The 22,376-nt window shown below is 46.2% G+C and overlaps 1 protein-coding gene across 2 annotated transcripts in view; it reads right to left on the bottom strand.

The window, feature by feature from the left end:
• CCDC24 (coiled-coil domain containing 24) overlaps positions 1–22,376 on the bottom strand; it is a 1,158,678-nt gene that overhangs the window by 732,687 nt on the left and 403,615 nt on the right. For both annotated transcript variants that reach the window (XM_069642308.1, XM_069642309.1), the window contains exon 5: positions 1,718–1,897. In XM_069642308.1, the coding sequence (XP_069498409.1) occupies positions 1,718–1,897 (180 nt within the window). The remainder of the gene's footprint in view (positions 1–1,717; positions 1,898–22,376) is intronic.

The raw sequence follows: 22,376 nt of genomic DNA, 5'->3' as shown, positions 1-22,376 counted from the left end.
TTGGTGAGAAAGCAGAATACATTTTAAACAGGGAGAAAAATCTATTTTGGACAAAAACAATTAAAACATTTAATGTTCTGGGCTACTCTGTCAACAATCAGCGTTAGAATAAGTGAACAATGATCGCTCCATTCGTTCATGATTATCTCCATGTCTTTAACTCTAGTAGCAATATCTGAGCCCACAAATATATAGTCCGGCGTGTTTTGAGCCCGGCATACACAGATATTCACTGCACATCTGCCTGCAGAGGAGAACACTCTAGTCAAAATGGCTAGATGGGTGGCATCGCCCATGTAAAACAGAAAAGTATGAGGGCATCCTGACCTCACTTATTCCCCATAGAGGCAGTTATAGTGAGTGTATTCCCCCTCTCTCCCCTTCGAGCCGCGCAGCTCTGTTAAGAACAATCATGGAACACACTCGCCCAGCTTCTTGACTCTTCTTTGAGGTTTACATCCTTTTCCGTGAAAGGCTCCACCTCTCGCATTGTGAGTGACGGACAGTAGATGCTTTCTTGTGAAGATGTGCGTTTACCATTTTTCACATTCGGCTTTCATCAGTCTGAGAGACACAATGGCCCTCATTCCGACTTTGCTGGTACCCCGCCAGTAATGCTGGAGGGATGCCACCAAAACGGAATTAGCATTGCCGCCACCTCATACCCCGTATTACTGGGATATTACAGGCGGCGAGAATGCCAGTAACTCCCTCCATGGCGGGGATTGCTACAATTAGCGGACCGGTAGTGCCGGTACTGATAAATGCAGCATTGTTTTGCCAGTGGGTTACTGTACAGGCAGATCAGGCCTGGAGGTAGATCCGTGGCCCCCACCGACAAACTTGTGCTTCCATGGTACAGTAAAAATGCTGGTGCTGGAATCACCAGTAATTTTACCACTTTTTTTCTGGACCGGGGAACAAGTAATGGCCCACAATGTTACCTCTTTGACAAATGTGCCTCGTGTGGGGGAATGAAATGAAACAAAGATAACCCAGCCTTATGCATTGCCCCACTGTGCACAACCCCCCTGCACCTTTAGATGTTTCAGCTCCTGTGCCTTCCTCTTGCACCTTTTGCTCCCTCGGTCGCCACGCTACTCCCCCATAAAGGCCTGTGGCAACAGCTCGCTTATGTACTCCCATTCCCTCCCCCCTCGGTCCTGTCTCCCGACAGGGGCTGCAGTAGCGAATGGCATTTGTCTCTGATGGGGGATTGGCGTGCGGGCGTGCGTGTAGGAGAGGTTTCCCCGCAGGTGCGTGGGGTTTAGGCTTTGCATCTCCCTTTCCCTTGTGAGCCGAGCCTAACACCATAATGAGCTGGCATATAGGGATGCCTTGCATATGGCGGGTCCCATGCCACAGCCTGCCATCAATTACAGAATTTCTAATAGGGTAACATTTTGGAAAAAGCCATTTTTGCGTAGTTTTGTGGCACCTGCGCACTCGAGAATAAGGGTGTAAGAATGTAAACCCCCTTTAAACACATTTTAAATCTCATGTCAAACACATTTCGAAAAAGAAGCAGCCTGATTAAACTTATTGAGGAGTTGAGTTACTGGTTTATCACCTGTCACTATTTGACAGAATGAAAGTTGAAAATTGAGTTTGTGAGGAAGAGGCACTTCGAAAAGCAACTCAGTGGAGTACATCAACACCAATAGACAAAGTAACGCACAGTGATTACCTGAAAACCGTCCAACCACTCCACACTGACCTGCTCTCGCCGCCACCAATGCTGGTGCAACTTCCAGTCCTCGGCCTGCGGGGCACCTCCGGCCCACTAATCCGTCCGATGGTACTGGTTCGCCGACTTACTGCGCTGCCAGAGCGGCCGGCGCTCATCACAAAGTTGACAACATTTGGGTTGTATCTGGCGACCGCCTGATTTTCATCCCTGAAAGAGGACATCAGAAGTCATCGGAAGATGCAACATGCAATCGACCAGCCGAATGCTCTTTTACCACGCTGCATTTGTGTTCTAAACGAATTTACTTGCAAATCAGTTCCGTTAGGAATTGTACAGATCAATACATTAATGAAAACGTCTTGGCGGATGGTAACAAGGACCGGCGATGAACCGCACTACAGGAGCGTTATTCATCGGAGCACGCAGCGGGATCATGATGCATTTTACACACCAGGCGTTGCCTACAGCTCGATGGAAACTGGTGGGGACTGTTCAGGCGGCATCGGGTGATGTTTAGGGGTATTTTGAAATGACTCGAGCCTTGTTCTGAAGAGAAGAATGTGCCAATAGAGGGGACATGGTCCTAGCAGTAAGTAGCCACAGGGAGCCTTCAGTGTTTAGAAAGTATTGTGCTTGTGAGTGATTGGGGCATCTAGGGGTGTGAAGGAAGATGGTCTGCACAAGGTAGGGGTATACAAGGGAAACCGAAAAGGTCTATGGTGTAGAGTGGGGCAGCTTGCCCAACGTTCATACAGAGAGTCAGAAGGGATAGTTGGGTGGGTGAAAGACCAAGTGTCCTTTTAACGTCAACATCTACAGTTGTTTGGCTTCCAACATTGAACACTTTCTATCCATGTCAATAACCCTTTTAAGTGCACCTACCCTATTTAAGGTATTTAACACATACTTCTGTGTAGCCATCACATGCTTTTGTTGTGATAATGTGTCCTTGGATCAGGAACTGCACAACTCTCCTCTCCACTCTTGAGACCACACCTCTAACCTCTGCCTGCTTTCAATGAACATTCCCCAGCTCCTTGGCTAGGGGGTACATCTGGGACACACTGGTTTACCATTAAACTACGACATAACACCACCTCATCCAAATATTTTGAGTTGTATGATTTTACAGCTGACTCAGAAGGATGTGCTGCACTCATCCTGCTCCATCTTTGTACCGCTTTTGACACCATTAACCACACAATCCTCATGGACCGGCTTCACACACTAGGCATCAGAAGAAACTCTGTACCCACATTTACTCATCAGTCCTCATCACTCTTCTCTAATCAATCGCAAATCATGCTCCTTGCGCCTTTCACTTCAGTCCCCCACCACGTCGAGATATCGGTCCCCCCAGGGAGTCTCCCTGTCGCCCCTTCTCTTCAATTTGTACCTCAGCCCACTGCAGGCACTCATCCGCTCTCACAACCTTTCGTGCTACAACTATGCAGATGGCACCCAGATAATTTTCAAGATCCCAAAAGCACCTACCTCCTCCCAACCCGACCACTCCTTTTGCCTCTCTGCAATCGATCACTGGATGACAACCAACCACCTTCTCCTCAACCCCAGCAAAACTGAAATATTACTAGGCGGCAATACTGCTCTCATACCCAACCAATACCCTGGCCACACGCCATATGAGCCTCCCCTGGCAGTTTCTGCCTCCGTACAAAATCTGGGATGCACAATGGAATCAGAGCTATCCCTCTCCCAACACATCAACTCTGTGTCCAAAACATGCAACTTCTGCTTACACATCCTAAGAGAAATGACCAGAGTGCTTTGCAACAGGAAAGGTAAGGGGTTACAACATGTACTATTAAGTCCCACCCATCTTCCTCTCTGTTGTGGATCAAAGTGTGTCTCTGGTTAATAGAGCGCTCTGTGACTCCTGCGCAAAGCCAGGTCCTCCAAGTTTGTGGCGAGAACAGCCTTTCTGTCTCCATCAAATCACATACTTCTTCCGTCTGAAAGGGGATTCCCTGCAGTGGTTGCCTACTGTAAACAGTTGTCTCGGACATGACATTCACTTCTCTTCATATAGAGGAGTGGGATAACTAGCTTCAAGCTGACACGTTGCCTATCAACGAGGAGTTGGTGTTTCCTGTCTATTGTGTTAGTTCTGTTACCAGGCCACTTTGCAGGCCTGTTTTCATTTAACTCTCATTGGTATGCACTGCCACCACACAAAACTTTGACAATAGAACAGGGCAGATCAATGGAGCCTTTGATATTTTAGTTATGCTGGCCATGGCCGGATGAAGGTGTTGCCTTCCCCCTTCAGAGATGCTTTGATGTATCTGTAGCTGTCCCATTCTAGCCAAATGTGACAAGGAGGACTGCGCCTGTAGGATGTGTCTCTCCCCGGTGTACACTTGACCATGCATTTGTTGTATGTCGAGCGTAGGAAAATGTGTGCGGATTTACCTCCACACATTTTCTTACAATGATCTCCCATAAATTCATTTTAATTACAAAACTTCAAAAAGCCCAGGCGAGCGCACCCCCCCCCCCCCCTGTGCGGATGGTCGAATGCCTCAAAATGTGCCACTGCACTTAGGGGCTGGCCAAATACTGCCAGATATGCACTCCAATCCTTAAAGAGCCAGTCCCTGCTGATCTGGTTAAACGTCTTGCACTTAGGTGTATGCTTTATTGACAGTCTTTACTTTGCAAAGAAATGTGAACATCCCCGCCATTTCGGGAGTTGAGGGCCAACTATTAAAAGTCATTTCCATGGTCCCCTTGTTTCTCCTAGACCTACACCTCTCTCCAATTAGCTGATATCACAATCTGTCTAAGTTCACAGCCTGTAAACTCACTGATCATATTTACAAATGTTATTAATTTAAATCTGTGCTTTTCTAACCTTAATTCACTACACTTAAATTCTTACATTCATCCTTTCATTATTGTAGCTTACTAACATGTGTTGTTCCAAGTCAGTCTTCAACTTTGCCATCTGTGGAGTTTTTAAGCACTTTTATGCCAAACATGATCCAAGCAGCAAAAAAAAGAGGGACACTAGAGGTGAAAAGTACAGTTTCCACCAGGTTCTAGAATGGAGCTGTAGTGCATGATATGTTTTTGGTTTAACCTATTACACATTGATCTTCTCTATACTCTCTTCATTAGTTACTATTTCAAATTAAAAAGCATTGCATCCCTCTGTAAAGACTGGAGGGGGATGTCTGTACTTCTGGTCTCTATATGGCAGAGGAGAGGCACAGAGGACCCCAGCCAAGATTCTCAATTGTGGATGCAATGGACGAGCAATCAAGGCCTAGCTTCTCAGGAAGGTGATGCAGGCTGGTTCTTTAGTACAATGTAGTCCCCAAGCACCCACAAAGGAATGTCTGCACACTGTATCGGTTAAAACACAGTCTTTATATAATATTCAAGGTTATGTACACTATCACAATAACTCACTGTGCTCAGAAAATCAATGGTAAATATATACAGTTCTACAGTTGTACCACAATTATCATCAGATCTCATTAAAGTGCATCAACTATATTGTCGAGAGGGCGCTAGAGGGCCAACCAAGAGGGCCACCTCTTAGTGAGCTGCCGCACGGCCCGCCATAAATCCGCTACAATCATCCTCTATTCGGTTCTCCACTGCCTAAACGATCGACCTCCCTTGCTTCCCAGACTCCACACTACCCTACGACGAAATCCGGAAGAAAATCGGACTTGTGAAGGTTCTAAACGTAACCTCCCAAGCACTCCCACCATGGTGCAGCAGCTGAGCCCGCGGGGCCCACCAGGCCATACCAAGCCACGATTGAACCGGAGAATAAGGGAACCTCCCGGCGGGAACGGCGCAGGCTCGGTGGAGCCCCCCCCCTCCCAGCAAGAACGGCCCACCCTTCAGGAGGCAGGCGACCTAAAACGTACAACCAGAGATCCGCATGAGGCCGCGGAGGGGCTGAGCGGTCACCGGACCACCTACGCGGGGCAGCCACCAACAACAGGGCAGAACCGCGTCGTCCCCTGCCTCTCGCTCCCCTCGCCCGACAACTCTGTCACGGGGCACGAGGCCGCAGCACCAGCGCTGCGAACGAAAATCCTGAACAACTGAGGACCTCTGTTGCCATTCGTAGGAGGCTCGACACCAACCCGCCCACCGGGTCGCTGGTTGCAGAGGGGCTGGGCAGACTCCGGTCCCACACGAACAAGACACCCACTGACCGGGGGGCAGGCGCACTGCCTCCAGGCTCCCTCTCCCTGTGACTCACGCCTTCAGCAAGGCGTTAGGATCCTGACACCAGCCCGGCAGTCACGGCATGGAGACAGAGGACGGCATCCCTCCTCGGGGAGCGGGACCTGCCAGAAGGCAGGCAAGACGAAGCGGAGCTGTGTTAAGAAGACCAGCAACAAGTTCTCCAGGTACGGAGCTCAGAGGGTAGGGGGGCAGTCACTTAGCGAGCGGGAGCCGGGCTGGACCTAATAAACTCTGGTTCAATCAGGGCATAAACGACTCTTGGGACATAGAGCGCACGAGTGAAACCTCGCTATGACCCCTCATAACCACAACATTGGTCTGCTCTCTCCCCTTCAGCGGTGACCGTCACTCCCCGGTCATCACTCGCCGCCGTGCACGGCGACTCCGGGTCACAAGAACACACTCTCCCGGCTGTGCCCGTTTCGCTGGACCTCTTCTTTCCCTCCTGCTGCAAACCCACGCTGCCCACGTGCGGCGGTCCCGGAGACCCACAGCAGCTTTCAACACACAGCCGCAACGATAAGCCCACCGAGCCCTTCTCCCCCAACAAACATCCTCGAGACACTCGCAAAAGACTGATCTCCTTCTGAGCAAATCCTCAAAACAGCCACGCCTGTCACGACAAAGAGTCGCACCCCCGAGACACTAAAACATAACGCAACTAAAACCCCCACTTCTAAAGCTCCGTAGGCAATGGAGTGACTATCTGACCTCAGCATTTCCCACAAGGAGAAACCCACACCCCCCAGCCCAATGGGGAAAACCGACAGATCATTCTTCTTGAAGCCGGCACACTCCCCAAAACCCCCAGGCTCCAAGAAGAATCTGAACCTATGGCAAACAACACTCCCCACATAGGAGAAGACGCAGCAGCCACAGACATCAAGAGCCTCCTACTGGAATTGGGAGCCTCAATAACAAAATGGACGGGCTCTCCTCGAAGGTAGACCTCTTGCAACACAGATTAGATACCCACACAGAACGCCTCAAGGAGGTGGAACAACGGGTCTCAAATCTAGATGACAGCACAACAACCGTAGCAGCCAAAGTTGACCGCCTGGAAGCCCAAATGAAAGTAACTAGTTTGAAGATTTAGAGGGTCGCTCCAGAAGGAACAATATAAGGATCATCGGAGTGAGGGAACAACAGACGCAGCTGAAAATGGAAAACTTTGTCAAAGACCTGTGTACCACCATCTTTGGACGCAAATCCCTCTCTCACATGTTTGTAATAGAAAGAGCACACAGAATTCCCTCTTCCAAGCCCATCCCGGGAGCACCCTCCAGGCAAATAATAGCCAAATTACTAAATTACAAAGATCGAGACACCATCCTTCATTTAGCCAGAGAAAAAGGTGAGCTACACCATGACAGAGACAAAATACATTTCTATCCAGACTTCTCAGCGGCAGTCCAGGAACAACAGAGATCCTTCACCTCCGTCTGGCAAAGGCTTAAAGACAATCAACTCACATATTCCATGCTCTTCCCGGCACGTCTCAGAATCCAACACGAAGGCAAGGTCCATTTCTTCCAATCTCCAGAAGAAGCCAACTCCTACCTTTACAGAGCAGGCTGTCCCGGGCCTAACCCCAACCAAGCTTGCATGCAACGGGAGAGAGCACACATAAACCTGCCCTAAACAACACCGGATCGATGTCACGAACCTTGCGCACAAAAAACTCACAGACTGAACTGAACTAAATGCAGAGCTAATCACACCAAGGCCGTGCAGAGTGGAAAGCCCCCCGGCACCACTTGCACAGCAAAAGTTCTCAAACAAGTTCAACAGTTAGTTGTTAGCGGGAGGGACACCAGTTGGCAGCCTGGCTACACCAAGGGCCGCCTCCTGCATCAGTTTGCAAATGGGCGAGTTGGGGCTTGCCCGTGAAAGCAAGACACCATGGGGAAAGGGAAGGAAACGCGCCGCCTGTTTGTTGCCCCCCGTCAGACCACCGGCCCCCGAGCCAACACCGCCTCCACTACCTCATCCAGCCAAAGAACCTTCGAACAGCTGCCCAACCTCAGAATCAAAGCCACCTACAACCTCTTCGATTAAAGCACGCAAAATTAAAGCAAATACACAAGACAACTCGCTCCATTCAAAGTTGCAACTTGGAACATAAGAGGAGGTAACGTCCTGTCTAAAACCAGGACAATCCTCCAGTACCTAAAAAGGCACGAGATAGATGTGGCCATGATCCAAGAAAGGCACCTACTTCCAGGAAAAGATCACCTCTGGGCCAGGAGCTGGGGCTGCCATCAGTATTTCTCTTCATACTCGTCATACGCCAGAGGTGTCGCAATCCTAATCAGCAGGAAGACCAACTTCCGCCTAGTTCACACAGAGAAAGACTCCGAAGGCCGATCAATCCTAGTGTGTGGAATCGTGACAGGCAAAAAATTACCCTCGTCAACTCCTACGTCCCCAACGTAGACGGCGTCAACAATTTCAGCTGGGTTTTGACCCACCTCTCCACTCAAGACCCGACAACAACAATCTGGGGAGGCGATATGAATACAGTGCTTGACCCAATGAAAGACAGAACGCGGACCATACCACAACCCATCTCGAAGGCCAGCCTTCAAATAAGAGAAATCTGTAAAACATTCGACCTTAAAGATGCTTGGAGAACAAGTAACGGAGACCAACAAGGATACACCTTCCACTCGGCAGTACACAACACGAGCTCCAGGATTGACTACCTATTCACTTCAGCAAACGGTCCACTAATATGCGGCCCATGCCACATCCTACCAAGAACCCTCTCTGACCACTCTCCAGAGATCCTTAGTCTCAGCCCATCCAACCCCAGACACCCGCTACAACGCTGGCGTTTCAAAACTGGCTCAATGCGAGACGAGGTATTTGCTTCCGAATTAAGAGAAGAGATCACATCATTCCTCGATGCCAACATAGATTCTGGCCCCTCTGCGAGCACGATCTGGGAAACACTGAAATGCTTCACCAGAGGAGTCTGCCTTGCCAAAGAAAACGGCATCCTCAAACTCAGACGAGAACTGGCAGCCAGCGGAGAGAAACTCAAACTCCTCGAACTCAAAATCACATGCACAGACAATCCAGGCTCAAAAGCCACCCTAAAAGAAGACCTACAAATGTTCAGCGACACAGCAGATCGCGAAATAAAATTCCTATACCGCAGCAGCCAAGTCTGCCAATACGGAGAAGGCCAAAAACCCGGCGCTCTCCTAGCAAGACTAATAAAAGCAGATAAGATGTCACCAATAGACGGGATACGCACCAAACAAGGTGAGATAACCCACACTGATGAGAGAATCGCAGAAGAATTCAGACTCTTCCATCAGGAGCTATATAGTACCAAACACAATGCAAACTCAAATGTCACACTGGAGTACCTCGAAAACACAGAACTATACTGCATTGAAAGTCGGCTGTGAGAACCACTCAACAAGCTTGTATCGCCAGAGGAGATCATAGAAGCTATCAAATCCCTCCCGAACACCAAAGCTCCCGGCCCGGATGGCCTGACGGGTGAATTCTATAAGTAATTCGCTAGCACCCCGGCTCCCCTCCTGGCGGCAGTCTATGAAGAGGAGCTGGAGAAAGGAGTTCTTCCCCAGTCGACCTGCGACGGCAACATAATTCTCCTACCTAAACTCGGTAAACCTCCAGAGGAGTGCGCATCGTACCACCCCATTTCTCTCCTTATCCTCGACAACAAAATCCTAGCAAAGGTGCTCACAAACAGACTGATGCCACTGATGCCCACTCTGGTGCTCGCAGACCAGGCAGGCTTTATACCTGGCCGCAACACGACCTTTGGAATCAGAAGACTTTTCAGCGTTGTCGAAGCCCAGGACCCATCCCAGCAGGCAATCACTGTGCTACTTGATGCTGAAAAGGCATTCGATTCAGTGGAATGGCCATTCCTATTTGCAGTGCTCACCAGGATGGGGCTGGGAGCCCGGTTCATCAAATTGGTATCCCTTCTATATACCAAACCACAAGCCAGCATCATTGTAGGGGCAGCAAAGTCATCCCCCATAGAACTACAGTGAGGCACCAGACAGGGCTGGCCACTATCAGCGTTGATATTTGCTCTGGTAATAGAACCACTGGTCTCCAACCTCCGCGAGCAGCGTCAACTCAAAGGGCTCAGCATAGGCCCACACAAGCTGATCATATCCTTGTATGCAGACGACGTGGCACTATTCATCCGAGATCCCACGGAAAATCTGAACCCAGTCATGAGAGAGGTTCTTAAATTTGGAACAGCCTCCGGGTTAAAGATCAATCAGATGAAATCTATTATATTCCCGCTAACCCCGGTGACCAAGACATTTGTCGACGACTTCCAATTTACATGGAAAACAACCCGAGTCCGGTACTTAGGGATACAGATGTCACTAAGCTACCAAGACGTTTTCCGAGACAACTACGAAGAAGTTGTCAAAACCCTGCAAGACAAAGTGTCACGTTTGAAAAGCCAACCACTAACCCTGTGGGGAAGGACTTCTTTGGTCAAAATGGTGATCCCCCCGAAGCTCCTGTACGTATTCACCAACATCCCCATACTACTACAGCAATCCTTTTTGAACAAACTAAAGAGCATGGTTCTCGAGCTCCTATGGGCAGGCAAACCAGACAAACCAGACAGAGTGGCAGATGCGACCCTGACGCTCCCGGTGATGCTCAGTGGGATGGCCCTTCCACTGCAGGGGATGGCCCTTCCAGATCTAGAGAAATACTACTGGGCGGCGCAAGCTCAATTCCTCAGCTTTTGGTACTCCACTCTTGTAATCAGACCACACGTACAAATACAACGGGCCCTGGCGACACCCAACTTCCTAACTGCAGTCATCATCAGTCAGACCCCAGTCCCCTATACCACCATGAATGTAATGCTTTCAACCTACATGATCTGGAAGAAGATCACCCAAAAATACGGGGTACGGACACGGTAGTCACCTCTTCTCCCCGTCAAGTTTATACCCGGGGTTCCGTTGACATCAGAGAAGGTCTTCCACCAATGGGTCAAAAAACTGCAATTAAGCACATTGGGCGAGCTCTTCACAGAAGACGGCTTCATGACCCCGCAACAAGCAAAGCTAAGAGGCGGCAACACCGCCCTCGGCACATTCCTCTACTTCAGAACTCGATACACCCTACAAGCACTCCTACCCGATTTCCCACAACAACCTTAGACCTGGCAACCTCTCCACAATGTTATACAGGCGCAAGGCGAGGGCAGACTGGTATCGAAAATTTACAGATCAATTATCGCCGACACAACCCCTACCAACACCCGTACAAAAGCCAGATGGGAAACAGCCCTACGAATAACCATTCTTGATGAAGACTGGACCTGGATCCTGAGACAAATGCAAAAAATAGCCCTCAACTCACGCTATAAAATGATCCAGTTTAACTTTCTCCACCAGACGTACTACATGCCGGCAAAAGCAAACTAACACCACCCCGATGCTTCCTCAAAATGCGAAAGATGTGGAACACCCAATGCCGACTTTGTCCATCTCGCATGGGACTGCCCCAAACTGAGCCCCTTTTGGAACCAGGTCCTCGAGACGACAGCAGCAATCGTGGGGGAAGAGATACAACCCATCCCGACAACAGCTCTGCTGGGAATGACGAGACTACTATCAACACCAATAAGAAAACTAGCTGGACTACTATTAACACTAGCCTGCAGGAGAGTCGCCATATCCTGGGGTCGAGGCCCCCTCCCCACAATCTCCAACTGGCACAGAGACATCCTTTACTGCCAAGACATGGAGACAGACTTCATTAAACTGCTAAAGCGGATTTTGCTGCTAAAAGAACAACTAAACAAACCTTTAAGGGGACCCTGCCTTGCAATAATTGCAACAATCTGATCAAAGGTGAATATTTGAATCATCTGTATGGATAAAACAAGATCCAGTTACGTCATACAACCACATGTGATTCAAAGAACATTATATATGGCATAAAATGTCTCTGTGGAATTTTTTACGTAGGATGACAATGGGAAAAGCAAAAACTCGTTGGTCTGAACACAAGTCTAATATTAGACTTAAAAACGAACGCTCACCAGTAGCACAACATTTTGTAAAGGAATCTCACACTATTGCCCAAATCAAATTCATCATTTTGGAGCAGGTAATTCTACCAAGGAGAGGGGGCAATCTGGCTAAAACTCTGTTACAGCGTGAATTATACTGGATTGTCAAACTAGAATCAATGTATCCAAAAGGAATGAACGTTGATTGGGACATGAGCTGTCACCTGTAAATGATTGAACTTCATACATTTGAAACTGAACAACACCGACGGTGAACTTAATTATATCAGTCGGGAATATTTGGTTATAGCAAGTAACAATCTCGAATTCAGTGCGCTTTTTATCAACATCTACACATTTGAATGTCTTCAATTCATTGAGTTTCGTTATGTGGCAGGACATTCCAAAATGGCGCTCTGCATCGACAACATTAGGAGTTGGGTTTCAATTACCCAACAACCCTCTCGGTTGCGCAGCAAACTACTCTCTATCAACAGCGAAAACGCCCACGCGTCTCCCCCGGACAGGAAAGGATCACGTGAAGCAGTGCAGGAATAAGGAAGAACAAACACAGTGCCTTTTGGTTTGAGCAGATAGCTGAACTTCTACTGCTTTATCGCCTTTGCGACATGAAGACGACTTCCATTTCCAGCCGTCTTTGATTATCAAGCAATACAAGTAAGTTGACCGTTTATCAAACGGGTGCAACGACACGGCACAGTAGCCGCAATGCAATGCCTAGAGTAGTTGTGATAATATCGTAATCAACATTTATTGTCACCTTTCAGAGAGCGTTGTTGTAGATAGAATCGCAAGGCAAACACGAACAATACCACTATTGACATGTAGCCGAACTTTACAAGTGACGTTCTGTGCACTGAAATCTCCACACTCAACCAAATATTACATAGGAATATGGTGAGACAAATGTTTTGTTTTTGAAATAACAGATGACATAACCGTGGAGTGGGACCCAGCGCTTCTTTCGAGCGACTCGGTCCCACTCACGGTTTTTTGTACATATAAGACTCATGACGAGTTTTTGTAAATATGCAATTCTCTATTAGGTATCAGCCCGATTTACAAACTAACAGACCTTATCAACTTTCTGATGCCATCTAATTCGGTCCAGTTTTCATTGGTACCCTTGTAACACAGGTCAGTTAAGTACCTTTTGACTTTCGACTATGGCTATTGTTAAAATCCAATATATATTTGAAAACTGAATATAAGCACGATATTTTCTTATTTGTATTTTAGACTACAAGAAAAGGAAAGCTTCAAATTTGTACCTGAAGAAGGGCTAGTCCCGAAACGCGTTGTACATATGTTTTGTGAGATTATGAACCTTATGCTCTTGACTGAGATAATGTGAATGTCATAAATTCTCATGTTTGCTCATAATGTTTATGAATTGTTAATTTTTTTTATGTACAATGTATTTACTTTACACAAAGTGTACGTGAAATGTTAACCTCTGTAGGATATACATGTTTAACTCAGTTGAGATAGTTATCTCGAATGAAATCTAATATAATTAAAAATAATAAAAAAATATTATTTTTACTGAAACAACAAATCTAATATCGACTGACATTTGTCAGACATAAGTGTGCCCTGTGTTTGTCCACCGATTAGTGGTGGACCGTTTCTCTTGTTCTACTTTGTTATGGTCTTTTAGCCGAGACCCACTCAGGAGCACCTAAATTCCAATAGGACAAAGGGTAATTTTAGTTAAATCCTTTACAAACTTATTAGCACAAACAACAAGAGTGCACCTCTACACTTCATTTCCACCATATATTTCTTCCCTTGTACCCATCTATTTTCCTGCTAAGAGACTTTAAAGGCATGGTCTAGTAAAATTTGTTATTGTCGCTACGGGTCGGCCATGTTTTTTTAAGCCTAAGTGGCTCGATTTTAAAAAACTTTCCTATGGACCTTACCCCAGTTTTCGTCCATTAAACGCACGTGAAAACAAGCACAAGGGAGCCGCCATTTTCTGATAATCCTATCTTTTCCCCGATCGCCCTGGCTGAACTGCTTTTGCGGCACTAAATCAATTCCCCCGCCCCTGAGCCTGACATTATCAAAACATTCATATTCCCTGCCTCTCTCCGTGACGTTACTGTGCTGCGTAGGCAAGCGCGCCCAGTCGTCTTCTGCGCGACTCCACACAGAACCCGGAAACCAACACAGATCAACTCACAACACAGCGCGCCACAATTCGGAATATGAAACTGTACTTTAAAATGAAACAGCAACACGGTACATTTGGTAAAGTACATTTATTTGACACTAAATGTTTAGAGCATATTCAGCAATTGCCATATGAACTCCGAAAGCCATTTATTTTCTTTTATCTGTATCTGCAATAACTGTTCCGTTTCATCTTGAGTCACGCGCTGTTCCTTTATGGTACACAGGGTGTTCATTTTCGTAAAAAGAATCACTTTGGAAGCACGGTGAACCACAAGGCTGTTACATCAAGTAGGCACTAGGCCAGCATAAAGGTTGATATGTTGCTTCTAGCCACTAGTACAGCGTAAGGGCATGTGGGCCCTTGGCGATCGTCCCATAATATGGTGATCATGCTCCAGTTGTTGACACGAAGCTGCAGGTGTCTGCTGAAGAATCCATCCGCCGGTGTCTCAAACAGATGGCAGTGGCAGAATGGGATCAAATACCTGTTATGAAAACAAAAAAATTATAATTAGTCTCGCTAGCCGAACTTCATTAATATTACTCGTTTCATTTATTACGGCCGATCAGAAACTATTTGCTTGCAAGGATAGTTCAATGGAGTATGTTCGTCTCTAAAAATCAATGCGAAAAGTAACGAGATAAATTGTGGCCAACACACAATGATAAACGACAGTTAGTCTACATGCGTGAGGAATGATATGATATATGATATGGAATTTGTAACGCGCCTATACTCAAGTGTTTCTAGGCGTGACGAGGCAGGTGGGGAACAAGGGCAGACAGACAACGATCCTACTAGGCCAGGTGTCTTTCTGATCGCGCATGGGGAAGGGCTGTACATGGTTAGTTGAATACAAATTAAATAATAGGGCCAGCTGGTGGCAAGTGCAAGATAAATGCCGGGAGAAGGGTTTGAAGGATACAGAGACAGCCCCGTAGTGCAGGTAGGCAGTGCAGGGAAAAGTGGCTGGGCCAAGGACCGAGATCGGTGAGACCAGTGGACCTGCATGCCCATGTGCCCACTACGAACACGTTTTACTGGCTTTTCCTAGCTCTTCATTCATTCATTTATTCATGCATCCATTCATTAAATCTTCATTCCGGTATAAAAGCGTGTAAAGATTTACTTACATTATATTTGAAATTTCCATTGTGTCTCTTCGTAATGCAGTCTGTAAACCGGACCGTGCTCTTGACAACGACTTTTCGTATACTGAACTAAAATGAAACTCGGTCTAGTTTCTGAATTTTCTGCCTTATCGACTCTTACATTATTGCGCACTCCCTTCAAATGTAGTTCTTTCGGCATGGTCCCTGTCTCAAGGTCAAAAAACAATAGACCCTTATACTTCCAGGGCGACTTGTGGGCCTCATCTGGGCGCTGTCCTTCGCATTCTTTATTTGCAACATCACGTAGTATAGGCATCTGTGAGAACTTGAAGTTTAGAATCCGTCTATGTAGTGCACCTCGATGTGCAAATGCGAACTGGCTTCTCTCCCAAATGCCACAGCCCGCTTGGCTGGCGCGTTCTAAGTGCCCCAAATTTTGTCCCCGTTGTCTGCAGGCTTTGCGGCCCAAATTGAGACATTTAATTTTTGGCGGAAGGTCAGGGAAAGTATAAAGTACCACAGGAGTTGAGTTAAAAGTGAGATTTATTGTTTGTTTGTTTGTTTGTTTTATTATTTGCAATATGCAAGCCTCCCCTCCGTTAACAGTGCGCAGCATTTACATTTACATGAGATGAGACATGAGAAAAATATATACATACACATATGTGAGGTGAATAGAGAGAATTCAAAGATGACACCCAGCTTGTACGCCACCCATGATGGTGAAGGTGGGGGTAGGTTTACAGGTACACTGTACAATGACATTTATTTACAAAAAGACAATCGTATTGCAATTATTTAAACCGGGATTTGTACTTCACAATCAACTGTGCTTCGGGTGGGCATGGCACAGTCGCAATGTTCGGTGGCAATGGATCACTGCTCTGCACAGAAACGTCCAAGATTCCATATCTGTGCTTCTCTAACACAGCAACAATAAGGCCTTTCACAAAGTCGAACTGCATTTCATCATAGACTGGTTTGATCACCCATTGCTTACTTCGTTTTGAAAACACCTTAGTGTAGCGAGGCATCCTTACTTTACCCCTAGTCCTAGATTGTTCACGTCCGACATTGCTGTTATGGGCCAAGACCGCTAGTAGAGTGCGAGGTTTCATGCCCCGAAAGCTAAAATGCAAGCGCTTTGGCCTGTACTTTAGGCACATATTGTGGAACAACTCCAAATCTCCTGTGTGACAGAATTCTGTCAGTCCTCTCAAATCTCTTGATAGAGTTTTGTCGAAAACAATCTTCTCAATGGCTTTGTGTGTCGGTGAAGATGGAATCAACCACTTCTTCTTCCGTGCCTCCTCTGGGGACAAAGGGCCATGTTCACATTGGTGGAAATGTTCATTTGCTGTCCAGCGGTGAACGTTTGTAAAGTGGTGCATCAGTGACCGCCATTTTTCAAGTAGTATTTCCACTGACCCCTCACAAGTTTTTGAGCTCCACCAAAGATGGTTGGTGATAGAATGTGACCACTGCAAAATACTTTCAAAACCTTTTTTTTTCCCTGCAGCCGAGATTTTCTTATTGATTGATTTAGCAAGATGCCATACGTCAAATTGATGTTTAATATGTGGGAACTGCTCTCTCATTGTCATGGCAATTGAAACGTGTCTATCCGTGGCTATGAGGTCATTGTGCATTCCCCTTGATTGTAGATATTCCACTGATTTTATAAATTCTAGTTTCTCCAAGGCCACTGACGATGTACATTGTGTTACCTGCACGACCACCGAACTCACAATTTTCTTACTATCCATGTCCTGAAAGTAGTAGGTGCAGTACTTGGCAGAAAATCCAGGGCTGTCGCACTGTCCATCGGCGGCTAGCCTGAATCGTTTGCCTTCGAATGTACTTGCTAGAGACAATTGTTCAATTTTCCAAGCATCACTAATGGCCGGAAACAGATAATCACGTTGGTATATGTAGTACAGCGCTTTAGAAATGAAATGGATTCCCACAAACTGAAAGAAAGCCTCTAACAGTAGATTGCCTGCTGGCAGTTTCCCCAGCATCGGTTGTGCAGACCATGAGAACCTATGATTTAATCTACAGGCGGCATTTATTTTGACGTTACTGCCTTTTATTTGACGAGTCACATTAATCAATGGCTTCCCACATACTTTCCCTCTAATGGAATGCACACATTTCAGCATACTTATAATTTCCATCAAACAACTGTCGAATACAATGTATTTGCTCTCTTTCATTAGACTGTCATCCTGCGTCAACGTTGTTTCGGCCTGTGACGTTGTGGAGATTTCAACACATTGGGCCTCATTACGACCCAGGCGGTAAGTTACCGCCTGGGTCGTACCTTTACCACCATGGCGTAAACTACGTTTACGCCATGGTGGTTGGCGGACTTACCGGCCCATTCCGAGGTTGGCGGGGCGGTAAGTCCCCAATCCCCATTTACCCTTCCCCATTCCCATTTTTGCCCCATAGGGCATAATGGGAGTGGGGAAGGCGTTAATTACGCCACCGTAAATTACGGTGGCGTAATTAACATCAAGGTCCCTTAGCACCATGGATTTTAACACCTGCTAAAAGCAGGTGTTAAAACCTCCATGGCGCTAAGGGACCTCGGAATCAGGCGGTAAGGGTCGTCGCTGTTTACGCCGCCGTAAACCCCTTACCGCCTGAGTCGTAATGAGGCCCATTGGAAAGTAATATCGCTGATATCAAGTTCTGATGCATCTATGGATGCTGCGGCTGGTTAATTCTCTGTCATTTCGACATCTATTACTTCAACATTGATGGGAGAACACAACAATGTCGACAGGTTTTTTGGTGGCAAATTTTTGGTGGGTGTAGATTGTGTAAATTGATCTGCAACTACTTCAGAGCTATCTTCAATACATTCAATAACATCTTCTTGTGGTGGTGCGGTCGCACTGTAGCTATGGTCCAATGCAACTTTGCTGTAGTCTCCAAACACAGTTAATTCATTTTCTGGCCATTGGACATGAGCATCTCGAGCCTGAACACGCCTCGCCTCAATTAATAGTTCCTCCATAGTGTACACGGTCTGGCTAGCCACATCTCTCATTCGCTTCACTGTCTGTGTGTGTATAGTTCTGAAACCCACGGGTAACTGGAGGAGAGATTGGAAAAGGGATGTTCCGTTTAAACACAAGATGGAGTGTAGTAGAATTGACTGGAAAAAAACATAAAATAGTCCCCAGCACAAACATTTTTTTAAAGTTATGAACTGTTTGTAACTAACCTTTTTTTGTTTGTTTTTTTTCTTTGCAACTTTTTTGACTCGACCTTCAACATCTGCACGCTATAGCTCCGATTCCTTTCCGCATGTCCTCCCTTCCTCTTGCGCTGCAACGACTATATTTTCTGTATCCGCATAGACAGCACGGAATGAGGCTCCATCGTCTCCCTGAAACATAGTACTTTCATTACTATGTATCAAAATATTGTTAGCATAAAACACATGTGAGGACGAACACACAGGTACATCTCAATAGCCAAACACGATTTAAACATGGTGTGCAACAATCAAACGACAAGTATTCGACCAGTGATGATCTATTTCGATGGAACTGTCAGTATCCATACCTCTGGCTCTGCATGGACTGCCATGAATGGTTGTATTGGAGAGGAGGAATCCGCATCTCCCTGAAACACAGTACTTGCATTAGTATGCTTTTCAATATTGGAAACACAACACACACTTGGGGTCGACGGCACAGGTACATATAAAGAGATAACCACAAATGATGCATTGTCCAAAAGAATCAAGGAAAATCCAAATATGATCACATTTCATCAATTTATTTCAACGATTCCTTTACATCTGCATCATCTAAATGAGATTTTGTGATTGTGGTGGAAGCTCCGTCGTCTCCCTGAAACACAGTACTTGGATTAGTATGGTTTTCAATATTGGAAACATAACACACACTTGGCGTCGAACGCACAGGTACATATAAAGAGATAACCGCAAATGATGCATTGTCCAAAAGAATCAAAGAAAATCTAAATATGATCACATTTCATCAACTTATTTCTCCGATTTATTTACATCTGGATCATCTAAATTGGATGTTGTGATTGTAGTGGAAGCTTTGTCGTCTCCCTGAAACACAGCACTTGCGTTAATAGGGAAGAAAGTATAGCAAATGGAATCACGTTATATGATCACGCATGATGGAGCTGTCATTATCCATACCTCGTGCTGCTGAAGAATATCTATGGATGTTGCAAATGTAGTGCGCACTTCCGAAAGCTGTTGCGCCGATTCATATACGCATGGCCCCGCTTCCACTTCCCCTGGAATTACTTGAATGTCAGGCTCTGCATCAAGTGCAGGGGTTGACGCTCCATCAACTGCCTGAAACATAGTACTTGCATTAGTGAGAATTACAATAGTGAAAACATAACACACACCTGGGGTCGACAGCACAGGTACATATCAACGGCTAACCACAAGTGAAACATTGTGTAGAACAATCAAACGACAAGAATTCCAGCTCTGATGATGATGCTCGATGGAGCTGTCAGTATCCATACCTCCTGCTGTTGAAGAACATCTAGAAATGTTGTAGATGTGGCGGACGCTTCAGCATCTCCCTGAAAGACAGTACTTGCATTAGTATGGATAACACTAATTATAACTGAAAACAAACACCAGTGGATGATAACTAAGGTGTATATCAATTGGAAAGCACTAACCAAACTTTCGGTAAAATGATTACACGATAAAATAAAAATATTACTTGACATGCATAAAACAGGTCTGTAGCGGATTAGCCTAGTAAGATTACCCGATACGCGCTAGAGGTGGTTGATAACTGCGACCACGTCAAGGATGTAGAATGTTCTTGCTTCAGATTCAAGGGATAGTCAAGAAGTTGTAAAGGTAAATTAATAATTGATAATGAAATGCCAATATTAAAAATAGCCATGTAAGGCGACAGAATACTTGTAAAATGCTCAATACAGCACAGTTCCCATATATATACACATTGCGTTTGTAGGTTATGAAATCGAAAAAGAATATATTGGTAAATGTCATTATTCAAAAAACTATACACTCATATCAATATCAAAATTATTACAAGGGATAGAACACCTACAATATCAATTAATCCGTTCGGATTCCTACACACTACCGCAAGGCCTAAAGCTAAATCCGGACACTTGACTCACCGGTGGCGGAATGTGGACGAATAGAGTGGGAATAGCGTTTTCGAGCAATTTCCGTGTCGTTCGCCGTTTATTCTTCTTTGTTACCCAAGATGTTGTGTACATGTCCAAGGAAAAGTGCCGGCTGCAGATGCGGTATCGATCACCCCTCTTGTCCTGTAAGATTTGTTGGACTCTACTTTCCAGCTCATCCAGTGGATATCCGCAATGTCTGACCCTTTCTCTTATTCGATCAACAGTTTTCGGGAATACATGCATTGTAGTGCCTTCAGATTTAGCATGGGTCTTCGAAGGGCAACCGCTAATCGAACAGGCAGGCATTGTTGATAAATCTGAAAAGTAAATATCGACATTATTATACACTCTTCAAGAATAAAAATTTGATACAAAAGTAAATGAATCATACAATGATCAATGCAAGGTTTGTTTTGGTGACAGGAACTATACCAGTTCATTATGTGCGGCTTAGTATTTGCATAAGTTGCAGAAATGTATAAATGATGTGACTAAAAATTGAACATGTGACTCATCCCTTGGATGGTCTGTATTGCACAAGAAGGAAACATGCTTACATTATAGACTGGACCCCCTAAGGGTTCAATTCGATGACAATAGACACAGATGAAAATAAATAGATCTATTGATAGAATAGCAATGGAAACTCAAGTCAATAGCAATGAGACCAATGAACCTAGCACTATTGTGTACTCAACTCGCAAATAGATAGAAATTTAAAAATCTGCGAAATATGACTAGGATACATGGCCTTACCTTGACCAACAAACAGTTGTATTCAGCAAGCAGAGCAGTATGTTGCAGGAGAATAGGTGGGTGGCCACAAGTAGCACACTGATGGGTTTGCTCTAAGCGGTCACAGAAGTTCACGGATAGCACGACGACGAGCAGATTAGCGTAGATCTCAGTGGTTGCCAGGTAACACGTTCAGGAGTTGACTTGCAAAGCACAAAGATGTTCTCATGAGACATATCAAGTGGTTTATAAAGTATTAGAAACAGGGGTGTGTTTGTGAATGAATGACGTATGTATGTCGTGGTCTTAGGGGGGGGCGGCCTGCTTCAAGGGGAGGCCTGGCTGGAGACACGGGGTCTGAGGAGACCATGTGACTGATGGCCCTTTGGTGTGGGACACCTTTTGAAGTGTACATGTAGTTTGGCACCTTGGCCTTTCGCGCCCCTGACAGCGCGCATCCACTGGCGCGAACCGCCTTTGATACAGGGGGGTGGGATGGATGGGCCTGAGGCGTGCAGATAAGGCACAGGAAGACTGCTGAATGGAGACACACTTATGTGGATGGCAGGGGGGCGGCCTGCTTCAAGGGGAGGCCTGGCTGGAGACACGGGGTCTGAAGAGACCATGTGACCGATGGCCCTTTGGCGTGGGACACCTTTTGAAGTGTACATGTAGTTTGGCACCTTGGCCTTTCGCGCCCCTGACAGCCCCCCATGCCAGCGCGCATCCACCGGCGCGAACCGCCTTTGATACAGGGGGGTGGGATGGATGGGCCTGGGGCATGCAGATAAGGCACAGGAAGACTGCTGAATGGAGACACACTTATGTGGATTGCAGGGGGGCGGCCTGCTTCAAGGGGAGGCCTGGCTGGAGACACGGGGTCTGAGGAGGCCATGTGACCGATGGCCCCTTGGCGTGGGACACCTTTTGAAGTGCCCCTGACAGCCCCACATGCCAGCGCGCATCCACCGGCGCGAACCGCCTTTATATCAACATATAGTATATCGTCTTTAAATCAATAATAGCATATCGTTGCTTATCAATAACAAATGCCACATACCGGAGATTCTTGTGAGCACAGACCCACACTTCAACCGGTGTATTATAGTGGTCAAGACCCAAGGCCTGTATAATCCAATGGTAATTGTTAGTATAGACATATGTGTGACTTTTATA

Source organism: Ambystoma mexicanum, chromosome 1q (genome assembly GCF_040938575.1).
Source record: "Ambystoma mexicanum isolate Mex_15411 chromosome 1q, UKY_AmexF1_1, whole genome shotgun sequence".
Taxonomy (NCBI): domain Eukaryota; kingdom Metazoa; phylum Chordata; class Amphibia; order Caudata; family Ambystomatidae; genus Ambystoma; species Ambystoma mexicanum.
The sequence above is the reverse complement of the archived record's forward strand: the minus strand, read 5'-3'. Positions and strand labels throughout refer to the sequence as shown.